General features: G+C 35.9%; 1 protein-coding gene across 7 annotated transcripts; it reads right to left on the reverse strand.

The window, feature by feature from the left end:
- Positions 1 to 1,964: 1,964 nt before the first annotated feature.
- Positions 1,965 to 19,776, reverse strand: tmem229b (transmembrane protein 229B). 7 transcript variants are annotated; one of them, XM_024270729.2, is made up of 4 exons: positions 19,512 to 19,776; positions 14,270 to 14,322; positions 14,116 to 14,194; positions 1,965 to 6,039 (listed from the first exon to the last, which is right to left on the reverse strand). In XM_024270729.2, the coding sequence occupies exon 4, from the start codon at positions 6,007 to 6,009 to the stop codon at positions 5,440 to 5,442; it is 570 nt and encodes a 189-aa protein (XP_024126497.1). In that variant the 5' UTR covers positions 6,010 to 6,039; positions 14,116 to 14,194; positions 14,270 to 14,322; positions 19,512 to 19,776; the 3' UTR covers positions 1,965 to 5,439. The 7 variants fall into 7 exon arrangements, with proteins under 7 accessions (XP_024126497.1, XP_036065862.1, XP_024126479.1 ...); XM_036209969.1 differs by having other exon boundaries at positions 14,270 to 14,336; XM_024270711.2 differs by having other exon boundaries at positions 14,262 to 14,322; positions 19,512 to 19,775.
- Positions 19,777 to 20,056: the final 280 nt, after the last annotated feature.

Consider the following 20,056-nt stretch of genomic DNA (forward strand, 5'->3'; position numbering starts at 1 on the left):
CAATTTTATTCTGAGCTTTTGAGGTTAATTTGATACAAAAATAAATAAAATAAAATAAAATAAAACAAATAAATGCATATAATAAAATAAAAACAAAAAAATAAATTAAATTAAATTAGTAACTAAAATAAAACAAAAAACTAATAAAATGTTTCAATAAATGTTTAATAAGTAAATAAAATAAAAACAAATAAATAAACTAAAATATAAAAAATATAATCTAAAATGAAATAAAATAAGATAAAAAATTAAATTGAAAATTAAATTGAAAAAAATAAAATAAAATAATTAAAATAATTAAATTAAATTAAATTAAATTAAATTAAATTAAATTAAATTAAATTAAATTAAATTAAATTAAATTAAATTAAATTAAATTAAAATAAAATAAAAGACAAAATAAAAGACAAAATAAAATAAAATAATGTTCACCCCTTGGTTTCTCCAGGGTTAATCATGTCCGTAAGCAAAAGACACACTAAACCCTCCTCTCCGTTTGAGGTCTCAACTCTAAAAGCAAATAAACAATTATTCATAATAAAAGCTGAAAAGTATCAAAAATGTGCCAAACAATTTAATATAGATTATGAGCTAACTAAATTTATAAGTAATTTAATCAGCACTGTAATTATATTCTTATTGCTTAACATTCATTGTTGGTTTTTGTCCAGAACTCCCTTGGAAAAGAGTTTTTGAATCTCAATGGTTAAATAAAGATGTAAAAAAGAAAAACATTTCCATGCAACCAATTATGTTTCGCATCTGTGACTAAATGCTGTTGGCTGCATTGAAGTGTATTTTGGAGTGATGGATGTTAATGTTGTTAATTAACTAGAAGTTTCAGACAGCTCTGCTTGTTCAGAAGTGTCCAAGTCCGTCCCTGATAGTCTAGTTCCTTGTAATCCATCTGAAGTCTCCAAACCTCAAGCAGGTTCAGGTTCTAAGAGTCAAAACCAAACATGAGGATGAAGATTTTCAGGTTTTCTGTCTCCCTGAAAATGAGAGAAAAGCCACATCTTAAAATGTTAAAATTTAGGCTGAAAATGTTCCTATTCAGCAATGCATTTTAAAATGGGAACTATTGTATTTGTACGTTTTTAATGATTTTTACATTTCTGACTTTTAATCTTATTGATTTTGCTCATGTTGTATCAATGGATTTTTCTTTATTTTTGCAATTTTGCATATCTGTACAGCACTTTGAATTTTATAAATCAGCTTGTTTGCTTCCTAGAAGGAAGTTTGAGTCGATCCTGCAGATGTACAGGTTTCTCTCTGCGTTTCCTTGTTCGATTTCCTCTCGTTTGACTCATTGTTTTCAAAGATAAAAGGACAGAACAGGAGTCAGGATATATTTGAAGTCACGTGTACTTCTTCTTGATATTGGTTCTGTTTGGTGTCTCATCTTCTCTCAATACAATCTTCTTCTGGAGCTTCCTGACCAGCAGCCCGTCCAGTTGATGATGCAATAAGCAGAAATAAAACCCTTTAGTATCTATTATTAATTACTGTCTAGACAGAAATGTTGGTCTGGTTTCAAATCTAAACACTATTTTAACTTTCTTTAATTCATTCTAGTGTATTTATACAAATCATGCTAAGATATTTTGACAGAAAAGAATGAAAAAAAGCTTCTAAGCTGTAAAGTGGGGTGATTTTTAAATCAATTCCTGTCTAAAAACTTTCATAGTGTTGCATCACTTTAATAGCTTGATCTTTACAGAAAACACCTAAAACTCTTACTTTAAGGTTACAATCAGCTCTCACGTTAGATGTCATTTTTTGGTTATTTTTAAATAATTTCACTATTTTTTAATGCACGCATTAACAAAAAGACATTTTAACTCATGTTTATTAATGTAAATTAACGATTTTGATCATTTTCTTTTCAGAATGAAGTCATAGTTCTCACATAGACACAGGAACGTCACGCATTTAACAAAAACAGACACTAGGAGAGCAAATTTATATTATTTGAGGGTTTATTTCTACAGTTAATCACATAAATGAAATAAAAAAATCTCAAACAAACATTTTACCATCAAATAATTAACAAATGAACCTCAAAGACGCACAAACTTGACCAAAGACGTAGAGTGGATGAATTACAGCCATTCTTACCAAAAACAAAGTACAGTTTTTGTTTATAAAGTAAAAACACTTGTAATACAGAAGGGAATAAAAATCAGCAGGACAACACTAAAGATTTTAGTTTTTTTAGACATGCACATTTAAAGGTTTAAAAAACTTTTGTTTTTCAGCTCAACATTCTCTACATGCATATATTCATTCAGAGTTAGACGCCGTTGACGCTCCTCACTCACACAAACACTACAAACATATTCATATTTACTTTGCATTTCATGATTTGTTTATTAGAAGTGGATAAATAGATCTGCTGCATATCCATTTTCATCATAAGATTTTAGGAGAAATGGGTAATTATTACCTCTTTAGTATTGCTCCTAAGCAAAAACAAAAGTGCATAGAAATGTGTAAAGTGTAACTTAGCTTTTTTATTTATCTTTCCTTTTAACAACATTGTATCTGTTGTTTTTATGCTAAAAATGAAGTTCTTAAAGTCTCCACCAGGTGGCAGCCCTTCACATAAGAACTGAGCAGACATAATTGCTGCAGACACAACAGTAAAGGTCACTATTTTCCACTTCCTGATTTCGGTTGTGCCAACACTAACTTTCGGGTCTGTGAAAGAATGTGAAAGAGTAAATATAGCCTCTTTCGGTTTTAAGGCTTTGTGCATTCAAATGAGAAAACGTCAGAAGCAGAAGATGGAAAAAAAAAACGAGACATTTCCATCTCTCTGAAGGTCCTGCCACATCATTAAGTTTGTATTTTTAAGTTTTTGATTTAAAATCAAATTTCAGGTTGAATAGGTGAACCAGAGACTCACAATTCAGCTGCTAATCATGATCTCTCCACCTCCGTGTCAAACAATTGCAGTCTGGAATGAACACTTCTTGATTTTTGGTCTCATAAATCAAATTATTTAGATGAATTTTCAATATTTTTACAGTTTAGCATCTTAAAAACTCCCTAAAGCATGCAAACTTCTACTTGAGGCCTGCAGAATCTAGGAATACATTTCTGATTACTTTTGTTTTTATAAATAATTAAATAATTCTAGCAGCAGTTTGTCTTTCTACGATCATCTTCATTTCAGAAAAGCTATATTTTTGTTTTTACTTTCTTTTAGACACTTACTTAGTGTCAAATGCTTCTTTTTAATCTAATTTAGTAAGCATTATTTTTTTTTTTTTTTGCTCCATTAATGTAAAACTTTATGAAACTGGTTTTATTTTTACTTTGTTTCAACTCCATCCGTTCATCGTCTGTATTTTATGCTCATCCGCCGATTCCAAACTATTCTCAAATTTCACTTATGTTTTCACTTATGTAAATTTTATGTTTAAACAGCAACAGATGACTTATTTCAGATTACGATCTGTGGAAATGATCCCCTCACCTGAGATCACAGATATTTTCCAAAAATCGAACTTTTACTTCTTTGTTTTTACTTTTCCAGCAGTCTGGAGCTGCAGAGGTCAGTGTTGATTATGAAACACGAAATCCACATGAAGACAATGAATAAATGCTGGTCCTTGGCAAATTTAAGATCAAATAAAGCAAAGTGGAGATGCACAAAGACATTAGTGGTTTTCATGCTCCCAAACGTGTCTGAAAGTCAACGAAAACCTTTCAAATCATTCAGCCGATGAGGGTGGGGAAGCTGCCATGCAAGCCTGTGGGCTGCAGACGGTCTCATGCTCTCAGAAGCGAAGACGTTTGGACCGTCCTGATAACCTGCAGACACCTGGAGCTGCTGTCGTTTGCTAACGCAGGCCCACATGATGCTCCATTCCTCTGGAAGACAGTTTCTTTACATGCATTATTTCCAGGCATAAACGTCCGAAAATGATTTGACGTTTTCCACAGGAAAGTCTTTTTTTTTTTTTTTCGTTTGCTCCTTTTTTGGGCCGACCTCCGAGCTGCAGCTAATTGGTGGAGGGATTTCTGAGGCCTGCAGACAGTGTGGTCCTTTGAGTCGTGACCTGCAGCCTCAGCTGGGATGAGAATCCTCCAAATCCACGGCTCTCCGTCGGAAGGAGGAGGAAGAGTTTCATCATTCTGGTGTTTTGTTTACGAATGAGGGAACAACAAAGCATGAGATCCCAGATCTGCAGTGATGAGAGAAAAGGCGGAGCTTTTCATTTAGTAGACGTTTCAATCCACTTGAGAGGTGTGGATTGTAAGCGAATAGATCCAATAACAGGTACGGGGGAGGGGGGGGGTTGGAAATGAGGGTCGCTGGAGTCTTTTTAAGAGACGCAAAACATCCCGAAGGAAGTCTATGGTGGAATAATGTCAAAAAACAGACAGAGGAAACACTGAAAAAGAGGATTAACTTAATTTGGAGCTCCTTCATATCCTCCTAGAACAGCGAAAGGGGGCGCCTGAGGAGGGGGCGTGGTCTAAGCATCCTTACCGATTCGATGAAAAAACAACAGATGAATCTCAAACTCAACCTGATACTTTTTTTCTATTTTTTTTACATCAACGTGCACCAGTAGAACTTGCATAAACAAACTTGCTACAGTAGGTTTTGGTTTGTCCCTTTTGGGCTACTGTAGTCACACTTTTAGGCTTAAAGTGCACATTATTTTGCAACTAAAGCACGCCAAATATGAATATAATATTCTAAATTATTCACAATTAGACGACTAATCAACTAATAAAATAGTCGATTAGTCATTACTTTATATTATATGGAGTCAGTGTGTAGTAAAGTTGAACAAAGTTGTGAGTGTTCAGCACCAAAAAATTCACTTTTTTTACATTTGAGTCGGTGAGAGCAAAACTTTATCTTTTGTGAGAAATATTTCCCTGTTTCAGATGCCGACCTCATTTGATTTAATCCTGTTAGAAACAGGAAACAGGTTAGAACTGAACAATTCATCAAAGGTTTATCTTCATTGTCTCTATTTTTAGTTGCTAATGATGGTTAAAGAAGTGTGATTTACATCCACTTTGCTCATGACTCAATTAGTTGACTAATCGGTGATTAGTCGACTATTAAAATAATCGTTTGTGGCAGCCCTATTCTTAACTTTTTTTGATCAAAAGTTTTTTGTTCATAATCTGCAGATTTTTTTTGAAGGAATTTTATGAAATTCTTGTTGTTCCCCCAAAAAACCCACAAACTTGACTCATCTTTGACTGAACACTTGCAGCTGAATAAGAACGTGAAGTGAAATTCAGCAAAAATATAAAACTAGTTAAGCATCAGAAACACAGAAATGATTTCAGTTGTTGAAACGAGAACCTTGTAACTCCATATTTTCTGGAGATCACTCAGGCGGGTTGATAAGGTGTAACAGTCTAGCTTAGCTGGTTGATGATTTTTTTTAAATTTTCCTCATCTCAGTCCTCCTTAAGGTATCCATTTGCGTTACTCCTCCTCTCTCTTTGCCGATCTCCTTCCAGAGTTCCTCCTTCCTCCTCCGAGCGGCGCTTTGACCAGCCGTCCTCGCAGCCCTCGTGGAAGCGCAGCCGCAGGGTTTTGCGGATCACCAAGCGCTCGACGATGAAGGAGGCGCAGAACCACGGCACGGCGTACTCGGCCGTGATCAGTCCCATGAAGTTGTAGCGGAACTGGGAGTAGTCCCAGGGGCAGGCGTCGAACTGCCGCAGCAGCAGCCCCGTCCCGAACTCCCACAGGTAGGTCCACAGCGTGTAGATGAGGCAGCGCAGCAGGACGGGGCAGCGGCCGCGCAGCTTCAGGTACATGCGCTCCACGATGAGGATGCACGTGCCGTAGATGAAGAGCGCCCACACGCTGGTCACGCCGGGGAACTTCCAGTTGCAGTTGACCACAAACTCCCACGCCGCCGTGAACATCACCTCGCAGAAGTAGCCGTGGATGGCGTAAAGGTACCACCGCGACAGAGGAGTCAGAGGAACGGGAACCTCCGCGGTCTCCAAGGACACCATCCTGCCTCCTTTCACGCTGGTTTCTGAGATCTGGAAGGAAAGACCAAGAAATATATAAAAAAATGTTGCCATCTAATTTCAAGTATTCTATAAAGATAATGTTCTATGTTCCTGTCAGGTAAAGTTGTAGGAGAAAAATAATCAACCATTCGACTAATAGCAAATGAGCTAAGGGTGAAAACTATATATATAAATATATATATATATATATATATATATATATATTTACAGTATATTCCATATATGGAAGCAATATTTATGAGTATATTGAAATATATTGAAATACTCCCATTTTCTTAAATGGAAATATACCGATCCATATATGGTGATTATATTGTTCTATGTACAGAAATATACTATATGATACATTGAGATTTATACTGCAAAATATTGCTCTATGTACTTAAATGTACTATATGATATATTTATATATTAAAATGTAGGTTGACCATCCATATATTGCAATATATTCAAACATATATGGGCAAATGAGTGACATATTGAGATATATTTCCTAATATAAAGATTAATTCATATATTTTCTAGTATATTGTAATATCTTTTTGTTTCGTGAGGAACATTTAGGTCTATTTGTGCTTCAAAATTATTAGTATTTTCAAATTAAACGGCCACTTTTAAAGGAGGAAACATCTTGTTTGAAGGATCTACTCTATTCCAAAGACATCAATGCAAAAAATGCATTTTTACAAAACAAAAACAAAAAAAAAACAATAAAAGTACTATAAGTACTAATAAATAAAGCCTCATTGCAACATGATTTTTAAATATATTCACAAAACTTCTTTTTCTGCGTGAATTGTCTTCATTCAATGGATAAGCACGGACACTTTATTCATATTTTTGTCTTATATAGGCTTAAATGTACATATTTGACTGTGTTTACATGTATAGCAGGAGGTTTGCTAATGAAAGCATAAAGTTAAAGTATTTTTTTCATGTTTTTCAATATATCTGACCCAGTTTTTATTAATTTTATGCCAAAATTTTCGATTTAGCTCAATAAACTGCTGCATTTTAATGCAAATTATAGTTGAGAATAAAAATGAGGTTGAATTATGTGGAGCAAAGGTTAAATCCTGTTTCTGCTGGTGCTGTTTACGGACGGCGAGATGGGGGTTCTTATGTAAGCTATAGCTTCGTCATGCGAGCGCCTCCATCATGCGCTCTTTTTCCAGCTCCCGCAGCTTCAAATAAACTCTTTGCTGTATCAGGTAACAGGAGGCCCACATGGATCCTCCCACCACAGATCATCTCTGACCAGCTTAGAGGAAAGCGTCCTCCACGTTTAGAAGAAACTGTATCGGTCAGCAGCACAAAAGCTGGTTTGAAGAACAAAGGCCGGTTTTCTTCAAAGGCTTACTGAGGATTACCACATTTCTGAAGGGTTTCGTGTGAGGAACTTCTGGACCGAGGAGACAGACCGAGTGACCTCTCTCTGGAACGATACGTCTATCGATTCACTTTCTTCCGCTCTTGCAGAAAACTGGGACAGGAACAGACTGTCGGCCTTGAACTTCACGGATAAATTCATTTGGGTGTTTTCTGCTTTTCATTTTTCAGATAAGAAACAATGGTGCCACTGTGCTGAAAGGAGAGCTGAGGTCCTCAAACACGAGGTTCCCTCAAACGTTGGTCGCCCTCATATGAATCATAAACTTTGCAAACAAAAAACTAAAAGTACACAAGGAAGCACCTTTTCATCCTAAATCCCTGAAGGTGGTTTGAATGTCCCACAGAGAAAACAACAGAAATAGTTAAATCCACATAATGAGCTCCATTGGAACAGCAGGAAACCTATTTAACCAGCAATGGATCAAATGTTATCAGAGCAATTTCTGGTGATCAAAACTCAAATTGACCAAATGTTAAAAAGATTTACGGAAAATGCCCAAATAAAAAAAACAGACGTTACTTTGGATTATTCTTCACCTAATCATTTAAAACTATTAGATCTGCAACTGTCAATGAGACTTTTTGCCCCTTTAAAAAAAATAATAACTCGAATTTTTGAGATTTGAATCGTATGTTATAAATCTTAAGGTTTCAGTCTCTTCAAATGTTCCTCAGTTTGGTAAACTTCACTTCTGCAGACGTGAGTCACAAGAACATCAAGCTGTCTAAAGATGGTATCGCAGAGTTTTCCTCTAACATGTGATTCTCTTCCTGTTCTGTGGTTTAAGTTCAGCATTTAAACAGGCGGATTCAAGAGTTTCAAGATGATTCAAGAAAACCTTACAATTTAACATCTTCCAGAACGGTTTCATTGTTTTTTAAATGATTTTTTTTTTTAACGTTCAAAATAATGTCTAATTGGTTGATTGATTCTGATTATTTCAAACATAGATTGTGGACACTACAGGACAAAAAACAAAATTTTCAAGCTCATTACATTGCATTGATTAGAAAATTTAAAAAAAAAAAGTCAAATTTCATTAATTAAATATGGTTATTATTAGATAAAGTCAAGTGGAGTTTCTTTAATTGCTTGAAAAAGAGAGGAAAGAAGTGAACTTATGCAATCCAGCCCCTACTTAACTTTATTTTAAAGTTTTGCACAGTTTTCGTAATTTTTGTAAGTCTAATTTGAATCAATTTGTTGTTTATGATCACCTCTGTATGTATTCAGTTGTTTTAGTGATTCTAGTGAGTGAAGTGAATTTCTACATCACTTTAATAATCTGTACTTAGTATTTAGCAATGCATCAAATATTACAATGCAAACAAATTAACTTTGTTGCCTATTTTTAAAAAGTTGTTGATTTAGTATGACTGGAACGGAAAAATCTTCAACTTAATTGCTTAAACTCCAATAAAAATAATGTTTTTTTAGAGTTTTTAACATGTTCTTGTGGCAATTTCTCATACATTTTAAAAATTAAGCTTAAAATTGCATTTCTGAGTATTTCTTTGTTCATATTAATGTGAAGCAGGAGCTGACAAAGAAAATTCTGCTTGAAAAGCTTGTAAATGTGATGTAAAATCTACAAAGGGAGCTCCCTGCTCTGCTCCTTTATGATGAATCCACTTGCACGCTAATAGAGTCGTGAAAAAATGAGGACACCCCATGAAAGCCTGTCCCACATATTTGGATACATGCATATTTAATCTTCTGAGGCCAAATTAAGTTTTAGTAACAGAAAAAAATGATATTTGAGTAAATTCTCATAAGGGGTAGTAATAGGTAGTTAGCATTTACAATTGCAAATCTGCAATGCCTGCCCTGAGAGGGTTAATATCATTTTAAACATCACTGAGTGATCCAAGTGACCTTTAAAATGTTTTATTTAAAACTTTTTACGAAATGCAAAAATTGTTTTCTGCTTGTGTTTAAGTTTAGTCACTTGTAACCAATGTGTCCCAATAGCGTAGCTTAAGCACAATGCTTCTGTAGGCTAGATCAGAAGACCAAATCCGACTCTAGGAGTGGAGGGAGAGACTGAGACAAGGTTTTTTGTGTTTTGCTGGTACCATATAATTTTTTTAGAATAACAAAACCATACAAAAAAAAGACAAATATACATAATATACATAAATTACATGAATGGCCATTCAAAGGAAAGAAAAGATCCCAAAAAAAGAAGAGTTCGTGTTATGGATCAGGTTCTGGTTAAAGTCCAACAGACTGGGCGACCTGTCCATGCACCCAGTTGTTCTTGAGTCCAAAGAAAATTCCAAAAAAAACGACCAAATGTCCAAGAGAAAGAACGTGCTCCAACTATGTGTGTAGATTGGTCGCTCGAAGGCAAAAAACAGAAAAAAGAAGAAAGGGCGGCTGTGAAAAAGCCTCCTACCAGCCCGACCAGAGCAGGAGAAAGTATTTAGTGGAGTAGGAATTTTCCATCCAAAAGTTATGTTTCGGTTCCAGGCTCTAGCTCGCCATCAACACCTGGCCTGTATAGAGGAAACAGGGCCAGTGTAAGACCTCTATTTGAGTTCTCAGTGCTAGCTTTAAATTCTCAGTGTTAGCTTTTGATTCTCAGTGTGCACACAAATTCCAATCAACAATCAACAATAAATAAATAATGCAGATCGCACTATAAATAACAGTGATTGTAAACTTCCATATTGTACAATAAATAGTATCAAAAATAGTTCATCTTAATAAATAACAATGAGCTATAATTAAACAATTCATATATCAAAAATAAAGTGCATAGTTTGGATACACAATGATAATTAAACACTAGCAGCACAAGAGGAATAACTTTAAAGTGCTTAGCAGTGCATCAAATAATAACCTGTCCAACAACGTTTAAGTTTGGTCACTAAAGTACATTAAAACATAAACACAGTGATAGGGTCTAAAGATAATAATATAATACAGACTCGGTAGAAGTTTAATCTCAATAAATTAAATACATTTGGAGAAAATCGGCTTTAAACACAGTGCTAATCGCTCCATATAAAATCAATGGAGGTGGCTAGGCTAAGCGCTAGTTCGACTCACCAGTTCGTAGTCTAACTCTGCTCTCAAACGCTCTTACGCCACGGGTCGGCACCGGTAGTTGGCCCCTATAGTTTGACATCAGTTGCCGTAATGTCAGACATTTCAATAGCGAACCAACAATGAAATTTGCCAAACATACCTCCAGCAAACTCGCCCTGAGCATGCCCCGAGCTACTACCGGCAGCCTGTTAGGGGTGGAGTTTATCACTTCCGATTTGGCGTGCTTGGCCACGTGACCTCATTACGCAGCTGCGTCTGACGCACAGACGTAAAGACGCACTGCCGGTGTATTAAACCGAGGAGTTATTATTTATTGATATTTATATTTTATGTAGTGTTTATTTTAGTGAAGGTTTCCACCCGGGCTACACACTTCACACTTAAGACTCCAAACATTTACCTACATTTTCTTCAATGAGAAGAATAATAGTGACTTTTTAGTTTGATTTTTATTCAAGAACTTTCTCTCTTATTTTTTTTTAGAAATTTTTCAAAATAAGATTTTTTTTAAGGCAGAACTGATTATTTAACGAGGGTGTCCTAATATTTTCACGACTGTAGATTCGTGTACGTCTTGGTTTTCTCCGTCCAGGCGGACATTTGTCGAATCGGCCACAACTCTGAAGTGAATTTCTGATGAACTCCTGCCGCTCTGCAGAAACTATATCCTAGAAAACGACACAGATTTGATTAATTTTGCCTAAAGATGGCATAATCATAATTAAAAGACCTTTTAAAGAAGATCAAAAGATGATCAGAGTGGGACTTTAACTATAAAAATAACCTAGTGTGGTAGTAAAATGTACATAAAATAAGCAGAATGCATAATGATTAAATAGCATGTGTTTAAATGTTTGCCTCATAAGTAAATTTAAAGTTAAAACACTAAAAAGATTGGAACATTTTTGCTTTTTCCTTTTCTATTTTTATTTTGACAAAATCTGTTGGTTTTTATGCATCAAATCCACGAGAGAATCAGACAAACACGAGCATGTTTTCTCCTGATCTGTTCATTTCCATCTCATTTCAGTCTAAAGTGAGGCGGTAATGTCAGTCGGGGGGTTAGCTTTCTCTTTCCGGCATAATTGACCTGTCTTTGCAATCGATCAGGATCAGTTTATTTAGTGCTGCTTTGTAAGGCGGCACCGAACTCTCTGAGGAGTCAACGCATGCATTTGTTTGCTGACTCGCTTCCCTGAGGAAGAAAATCTGATTATAATGTTCAGGAAAGAAGATTTTATTTGTTTCTGCAAGTTAACTGGTCATTTTTAAGGTGAAATGTACATTCTTTAGCATAGAACAGAAATATTTCAATAAATGGAGCTTCAACAAATAGTTTTAAAACTGTATTGTGTTTACTATAGAAATTATAAAACTGGCTATTGTGGTTTATAATTATATTGATTTAGATTTCAAACTTTTATTCTCAAACAGTTTTCACATCATTAGAACTCAACAAATATAGTAATTTCATTAACTAAATTAGGAAATCTGTCTTTAAAACTTATAGGAAAAAACTTTTTTGATAGCAAAAAATCTAGAAACTTGCTTTAAAAGAAAATCCATTTATAGATTTTATTAAAATGTTTCATTTTTTTAAGGAATATTTAAACTTTTTTAAGTGAGCCAGTTTACTGTTAAGAAAAGGGTTTAGAAAAAGAGAAATTTGTCTGGAAAAATCCATTGTTACAGTCTTAACATTGGATTATTACATTTCAAATTGCAAATCAGAACTATAAAGGGGTATTTTGTGATTTTATATAATTTTAAAATGAAACGCTGTCATGCAAAAGTCATTATCCCATGATTCGCTCCTGACTGACCTAGATGATAGTAATCTTATTTATTGAATAAAATGTAATGTTATTCCTTAAAGTATTTCTGTCATGACAGATTTCTAAATTAATATCATCAATTGTTTTGCAAAAAAATAAACATTTAATGAATACATTTTACATTTTTTAGCTTGTAAAATAAAACAGGGAGAAGGAAAAGAGAAGAAAAGTGAGAGTTTTAAAGTTTATATCGCTGTGAGGTCAATAAAGCTATTAATGTTTAAATGTGTTTATTAAAAAATCCAGCTTTAAAATGTAAATTTCTATGGATTTTTTTTTTTGACATACAGAAGGTAAAACTAGACATTTTTCTGTCTGGATAAGCGTTTCCGAACTGCACCTGTGTGACTCTCAGGTCACCTTGGTCCTCAGCTTTCAGCTGCATCCTTCTCTGCTGGATACGACACATGAAGCTGCAGCTCTCAGACCGTTTTAGTGTCTGTTTCTGAGGGTAATGATGGAAGCTGCTCGTTTGCTGGGTCCTGACATCATCCTCCCTGAAGTTCTGAGGCTTGCAGCGCCGGCAGCTCTGTCAGATCGGACCATCTGATCGCCATCAGGCTGAGCTTTACTGTAGCGGGGTTCAATAGAGTGCAGCAGCGGCGAAGCTGCACCGATCAATACGCTGGACTGATGAGAGAGCTGGTGGGGTGATGGGCTGGTGGGGGTTTATTCGGCAACAGCGGCAAATCACTGCAGCTGAGCGACCACGGACTAAGAAAGATTTGAAGGCGGGGCTTAACCCGGTTATCTCCTTCTTAAGATCTGGACATAATTTGGCAAATTTGTTTGAAGAATTCCTAAGAAAGTTTTAAAATTATCACACACTTATGGTGATATTATCAAATGACTTAAACATTTCTGTTTGATAACCTGTACAGCTGAGGACGGCTTTAAACAACACTTTTGGTTTTGCTCCTAAAAACTTTTACTCTTCAGGTCATTTTGAAGAAATACTCCAATAAAAATATTTTTAAAATCTTTGTTTTGATCATTCAATTTCGAAATGGACTTTCAAATTAAGAATTTTTATTTTCAAATAATTCTTGCAACTAGAAAATTGTGAAAAACATGTTTTTTGTTTGTTTATAGTTTAAGATTAAAACTTTAAGGGAGCAAAACCAATCAAAATTTAATTGTGGAACCACGAAATTCTTGACAAAAAGGTAAAAAGATGGAACTGATCCCATGATAGGGAAATTGCTTGATCAAAACTAAAAAAAAAAACACATAATAATAAAAACAACAGATAACAACACTTAATAAATAGCATCCGAATAAAGTAAAAAGACGACAATAATAATATAAGAGCAAAAAAAATACAGTAAAACCATTAAGAATAGCATATGATGACAAATATTTAAACAATGACACATACATCGTAGTTAAAAAAGAACAGTATATAATTTGAAATGCCTTCATGTTAAAATTTAATAAATTTAACATTTTTGGGGGCATTTTTTTAAAGATTAAATCAAAATTTGAAGTGTTAGTTTAACGTTGCGAGTTGAAATTTGTAGAAAACTATTAAAAATCGCAGGCACTAACCACACATTGACTTTGTTTTGGTCACACCACTATCCGTGTCAATCTCACTCTTTTTGGCCCTTCTGGCCTTCCGTACTTTTACATCTCGTCTTGTTTTGGTGCCGTTATGTCTTGATTAAATTCACTCCCTGTGCTCCGTCTTGTTGGATTATTTGCTCCTCCTTCCTCCCTTGTGTATGGTGAAGTTGACCCTGATTTTTAGATGACTCCTCCCCCTTCTCCTCCTTAAACATTTACGTGGATTCCGTCACTCACCTGCCCGGAGCGCTCTCCGGCTCCGCTGCTTGGAAATTGCCCCCGAATCCGTCACGCTCCCACCGGGAAAGACTTCATCCTGCAACGCAGAGCGGAGATTATCGCGGACTATCAAACTCTCCGCGTGGATTCCCGCCGGCTCTCACCTGTTTACCTTCCTCGCAGTCAGTGACCCGCTTCCTGGTTGGATCTAGTAGCCACGCCCCCCTGAGGAGACAGAGCTGCTCTGTTTGATTTTTCTGATAAAATTATGATAATGAATGACAAAATATCTCTATTGGGGTTTATTTTCCTTAAATATATTCAGTTTACCAAAAAGGCAACAATTTGGTTAATTGTAAAAAAGCATGAAGAGTTTTAATTGCAAAAAAGAGGGAAAAAGTACTTCAGGTTTTGAATTTCCCATGCAGAGCTTATAACCTCAAAAAGCAGAACCTCTTTGTGGGTGTTCTCACTTCTCCCTGCAGCTCCAGTTTGCACAAATCAAACATTAAAACGTTTGTTTTGCTTGCAAGAAAATATTTTCTTTTTGTTAGTTTTTTTTTTTTTTTGGATTCCTGCTGATAAATCCTTTGCACAATCAGATCTTCTTTCAGTCCCCCTGAGAGCTGAGATTGTGGTGGAAATCATATGCCAATTTTGTTTTGATTTTTTTTCCACTCACCCCTTTGTTCACTAAAGCATTTCCATTAGAGACATAATACTTTAATTTTTTGTTGCTCTCATTTGACATTTGCTTAAGCTAAACGCTTATTTTTTTCCATATCAATTTTAGTGGGAAGGAAAGTTCTTTATGTGCACAGGAATTCATTGCTAACCCTTAAATACCAGCTGTATGTGCAGTATTAAAATGGTTTTGAATCTTTAAGCCAAGAGTGTCAAACTCAATCACACAGGGGGACAAAATCCAACAGGATAACCACCAGGATGAACACTCTAAAACAAAATTTTTAAAACTGTAACTTTATAACATAATTATGAAATATATAGCATTACCTGCTATAATGCTAGTGTGAATGCTGTAAGCTGAATTTGGTCGCTGAAGATGCTAGCGCTGATAGCTGAAAACGCAGAAGTTGATAGCTGAAAACAATGAAGCTGATAGCCGGCTAAAATGTTAGCTAAATGCCAAATTAGCCTAAAAAACTAAAAAAAGAAAAAAACCTAGGTTAGCCAAAACAGCTAGTATGTAGCTGAAATAGTTTCAAAACTCCAAAATAGCCTAAAAAACAGAAAAAAACTTAAATTAGCTAAAGCAGCTAGCGTGTAAATATTAGCCTAACTCCAAAACAGCCTAAAAAACGTTAAAAAAAGCCTAAATTAGCCAAAACAGCTAGCATGTAGCTGAAATTTTAGCAAAACAGCCTAAAAAAATCTGCCAAAATAGTCCAAAAATCTAGCAGAATTCCATTTTTTAAAACTTTAAAACTGTAACCTTTTAACCTAACTAGGGATAATTAAAAGGATAGAATATTACTACAAGATAAATCAACTTAAACCTTAAATAACTTTCAATATTTTACTCTCCATAAAAATATATTTTGTCAAAATTATACAATTATACGGGCCGGATTTACTTTGTCACGTCTACTTTAAGCGTTTTTGAAATTAACATAAATTAATTAAATTCTGAAGTGCAAAAAAGCAACCTTTTGCTGATATGTAACACTTTACAGTATAGTAGTGAAGTACTTTTTAAAATTATTTCATTATGAAATGAAGAAAAGGGGCTTTGCACCGTTATGCAACACTTTACATTTGTATATAGCCAACATGAAAAGTAATTTTCTCTACAGATTCTAAAGATCACATAAACAGTCAAAGATTTACGGCATGTCAAAGACGGCGTGTCAGATAGTTCATCTCCAATGTTTAAGGGTTAACTAAAGCATATCCATTAAAACCTGCGCACTATTTTGTTTTTTTGTTACATTCATTTGCTGTTTGCTTAAAGGGTAACCAAACAGGGACGTTGGAGGCTGACTCCACCCACAGCAGAAATTTGAAAATCCAGTCAGAGGGGGCGGGGCTTGAGGGACTATTAATTCTGGAGCTGCAGATCATGATGCCAGACTTCAGAAATTTAAATAGTTTGACCAATCACAAAATTCAACTGTAATACTTCAATTCAACCTTTAGGGGGCAGCACACAGACAGGTTTTGACTATTGTTTCAAGAATTAAATAATTTTAGTTTAATTGATCAAAAATGTAGCAATGACCAACAAACAGCACATTTAAAGCCCCATTTATGGAGGTCAACAGCCAAAAAAGTTGATTTAGGGTTTGGTTACTCTTTAAGCTAAAATCTTTCTCTTTTTTATTCAAAACAACATTGGGGGCTTGTCCGGGATAATGAAGCAGCTCATTATGTGCACAAGAATTTGTTGTTAAAGGAAACACTGTTTTTTTTTTCTCTCTATGGAGATCTAACCTGATATCTAGTCTGACGTAATGACCTTTCAAAACTCCTAAAATATAAAAACACTGCTCAGACATTTTAGAAAAAATACCAAACAATACTGTTGCAAAATTTCAGTATACAAGACCTTCAGAGAGCCGCTCTGTTTACAGAGATCCCCCCCTTCCCCCACTTCCACTTTCTCTAATTTAGCTTTCACCTTGCAGAAATGGAAAGCCGCCTGCCATTAAGTTATATGAGCCTCTGTTAGCTGTGCTGCGCCCAGCCGTTTGGTCCAGGCCTTTTTGGCATCTCTCCAGCTCTGGAAGAGCTACTGCTCGCTGTGAGACGGAATCTTTGCATGTCACTTATAGGAACTTATCGAAAAGTGTCATAATGAAGCCAGAAGTTCAATATTTAGTCTGTAAATGTTCATGGACACATGGAATAAATGAGTTCTGAAGCCTGTCCTTTAGAATCCTTTTACAAGAAGAAGACATGAGGACATTTTAGATCATTTTCAGTGTGGGTGCCATAACAAAAGGAGAATGTTTCTGATCTTTTTGCATCTTGCAATGTACAAAAATTGCAAGAAAAACAGGACTCTATTTATTTATGGCTTCATGTCCTCCTCTGTACACAAATCATCTGGGGAAGCTATGAGAAAGCTGCTGGTAGATTACAATGATGTGCCAAGAGTGTCTAAAAAAGCCAAGGTGGACGTGAGCGGGTGAGTTGTGTGTTTCCTCCAATGTCAACTCTATATGCTTCACTACTTAGAGGTGTAGCGCTTTGGTGAAATATTGCGATATGTGGCGATACTTATATCAATTTAAAATGTTGACAAGACGATATTTAATATGTATGATATTCCAATATATATTGTATCGCGAGACAAGTATTGGGATATGTATCATATCGCCAGACTTGTCAATACACAACCCTATTCAATACAGCTTATCAGTTGGTAAAACGCGTCAGAAAACTCTTATCTCGTCCATATGTTGTAGTGTTTAGTACATAGGGGTGTAGGAAAAAATCGGTTTGGGTTTATATCGCGATATTTTGTTTGGCAATATTTGTATCAATTTCAAATGCTGACAAGATTGTATTTAAAAATGTTGAAAATGTTACTTTTGTTTTCAAAATAAATTCTATTTTCTATGTCATACTCTTAAAAAAAAGGGAAAAATGTTCTGGTGCAGTCTTGGGATATATTTCATTCAATACTATTCAATACTATTCAATACTTTTTTTGTTCTTTTTTAAAAAATCTGACTTTTTAATAATGTTTTTAACTTATCTGTTGGTAAAACATGTAAAAAAAAAACTCTTATCTCGTCCATAAGTTATTGTGTTTAGTACATATAAAAATCGATTAGACAACATGAGGCTATATTTTTTTTATATTTTGTGAAACTTGTATCGATTTAAAATGCTGACAAGATTATTTTTAAACATTCTTGAATTAGCACCTTCAGCATCTTACTTACTAAACTCTAAATAGAGTTTTTTATATATATATTTTAGTTTATTTTTGAAATCAGACAATGTTAATTGTTCCCTTTAACAACAAATATTTCTTAATTTACAATAAATAAATAAAACACAGTGAATTTGCTTGGGTAAAAGCAACTTCTTTATTATATACAGTTGTAGAACTTAATGTTGTGATCATTAGATAAAATTAATTTTGACATTTTATTACAATGAATTCATATTCAGGTAGAGTTTTTTTTCTTAGTCATACTCTTTAAAAAAAATAGTGAAAATTGGTCTGGTAAAGTATTGGAATATATTGCAATATGTATTGTGACACACATATACGTATCGATTGACGATTACCGATACACACCCTTAATATAAACGCTTTCAGTCAGATAGAAACACTGGAAGAGTTGAATTTCTATTTGTCCTTTTAAGTTAACTTATATGATGTGCTTTTTATTCCATCCATCCATCCATCTTCTTGACCGCTTTGTCCCTTTCGGGGTCGCGGGGGTGCCGGAGCCTATCCCGGCTACTGAAGGGCGAAGGCGGGACAGGTCGCCAGTCTGCCGCAGGGCGTGCTTTTTATTCGTTTTATTTTATTTTTTGTACTGGCTTTTTAATAATGTTTTTAACTACTATCTATCTTTGAACTAAACGCTCCAAAGTTCCTTTGCATCCCAACCTGTGAAAACTTTAATTTTTCCACAAATGCATGTTGGGAAAACATGAGACTTCCGGTTAATCCCTGCAGATTTTTGGTATTTCTCTGCCAGCAAATTTGCCAAAATGATCTGTAAAGGAGTCTTAGTCTGAGAATAGCTGTCTAAATATATAAACTTTAAGGATGGAAGATGCAAATGCTGCTTTTAGTCTCCCAGATGGGTATTTTAGGAGCGCTGTGATTAAGGAAAAAGCCCTCAGCGCTCTGCAGCTCCCCACAGAGGAGCGGGTTTTTCCTTTTCGGCAGCATCTCTGTGACGGGGTCATTTTGGGATCCCTCTCTGTGGAGGCTGCTATAAATAGGGTGGTGGTGGTGTAGTCTAGTCCAGCACGCAGCGGGGATTATCTCACCCAGATGAGAATCAACCAGCGGCTCTCTGTGGCGCAAATCGATGCGAAATGTTCGAAACGAGCTGCGGGAACCTGCGCGCGCGCATTCACCTCACTCCGTCCGCGGGAAACCGGGAGGCCAGTGCGCAGGCCCGGTTGCAGCAGAGATGCCGCGGCTGTCCTTCACCAATGAGGAGACGCACTTGATTTGCTGTCATGCTAAATGCTGACTGCAGCAGCAGCGCGCGGGGGACGGACGGAATGAGCGGCTTTTAACAGGTGCAGCTGTGCGTAAAATACGCAAAATGTAGATGAATAACTGAACATCCATGCGGTTTGAAATGCCATTGGTAGGTTTGGATGGCTGCCAACTTGTAAACAAACTGTTAAAGCATAGAAACACACAGGGTTTGAATAAATCATGACTCCTGCAGAGAGCTGCTTCTCCGTTTTACCTTCAGACTGAGCGGCGCGCCGTGTGCCGCAGCGCAGGCCGGCCGATCCCGCACATTCCTCGGTCAGGTGGTGACGGGAGAGTCGGCGCCCCCTCCGCTCCTTGTGCAGGCTGGATTTGATCTCCTATGGAAATTCACACATTTTATGTGACCGCAGCGGCAGCAGCAGCGCCGGCACATGCTCAGACAGGCGCGCGCACTTCAGCGCGCAGCTTAACCGTTTGCGCGCCGCACAGATGGAGCCACTAGATTGAAGGTCCCGCAGGAGGAGGAGGAGGAGGCTTCTTTCCAGCAGCATCTAAATCAGGGTTCTATCGAAGTGCAAAGGCGACACTTTCCCGCAGATTTTGATCAAAAACCGCACAGATGGGCAGCCTGTCTGGCTAAGGATGTTATTTTTACCACATGTGCACAAAATTAACCAACAATCAGGTTGTTGTGTGTTGTCAGGATATTGTGTGGAATCAGACATCCTTTTTTTAATGCGCTTTACGCATCTGCAGGTCCTGAAGAGGCAACTTCAACATGAAATGAACAATATTGTC

This window comes from Oryzias melastigma, linkage group LG22, assembly GCF_002922805.2.
Source record: "Oryzias melastigma strain HK-1 linkage group LG22, ASM292280v2, whole genome shotgun sequence".
Taxonomy (NCBI): domain Eukaryota; kingdom Metazoa; phylum Chordata; class Actinopteri; order Beloniformes; family Adrianichthyidae; genus Oryzias; species Oryzias melastigma.

Coding starts and splice junctions, on each gene's coding strand:
- tmem229b (XM_024270737.2), bottom strand. CDS start 6,009: ATGGTGTCCTTGGAGACCGCGGAGGTTCCCGTTCCTCTGACTCCTCTG.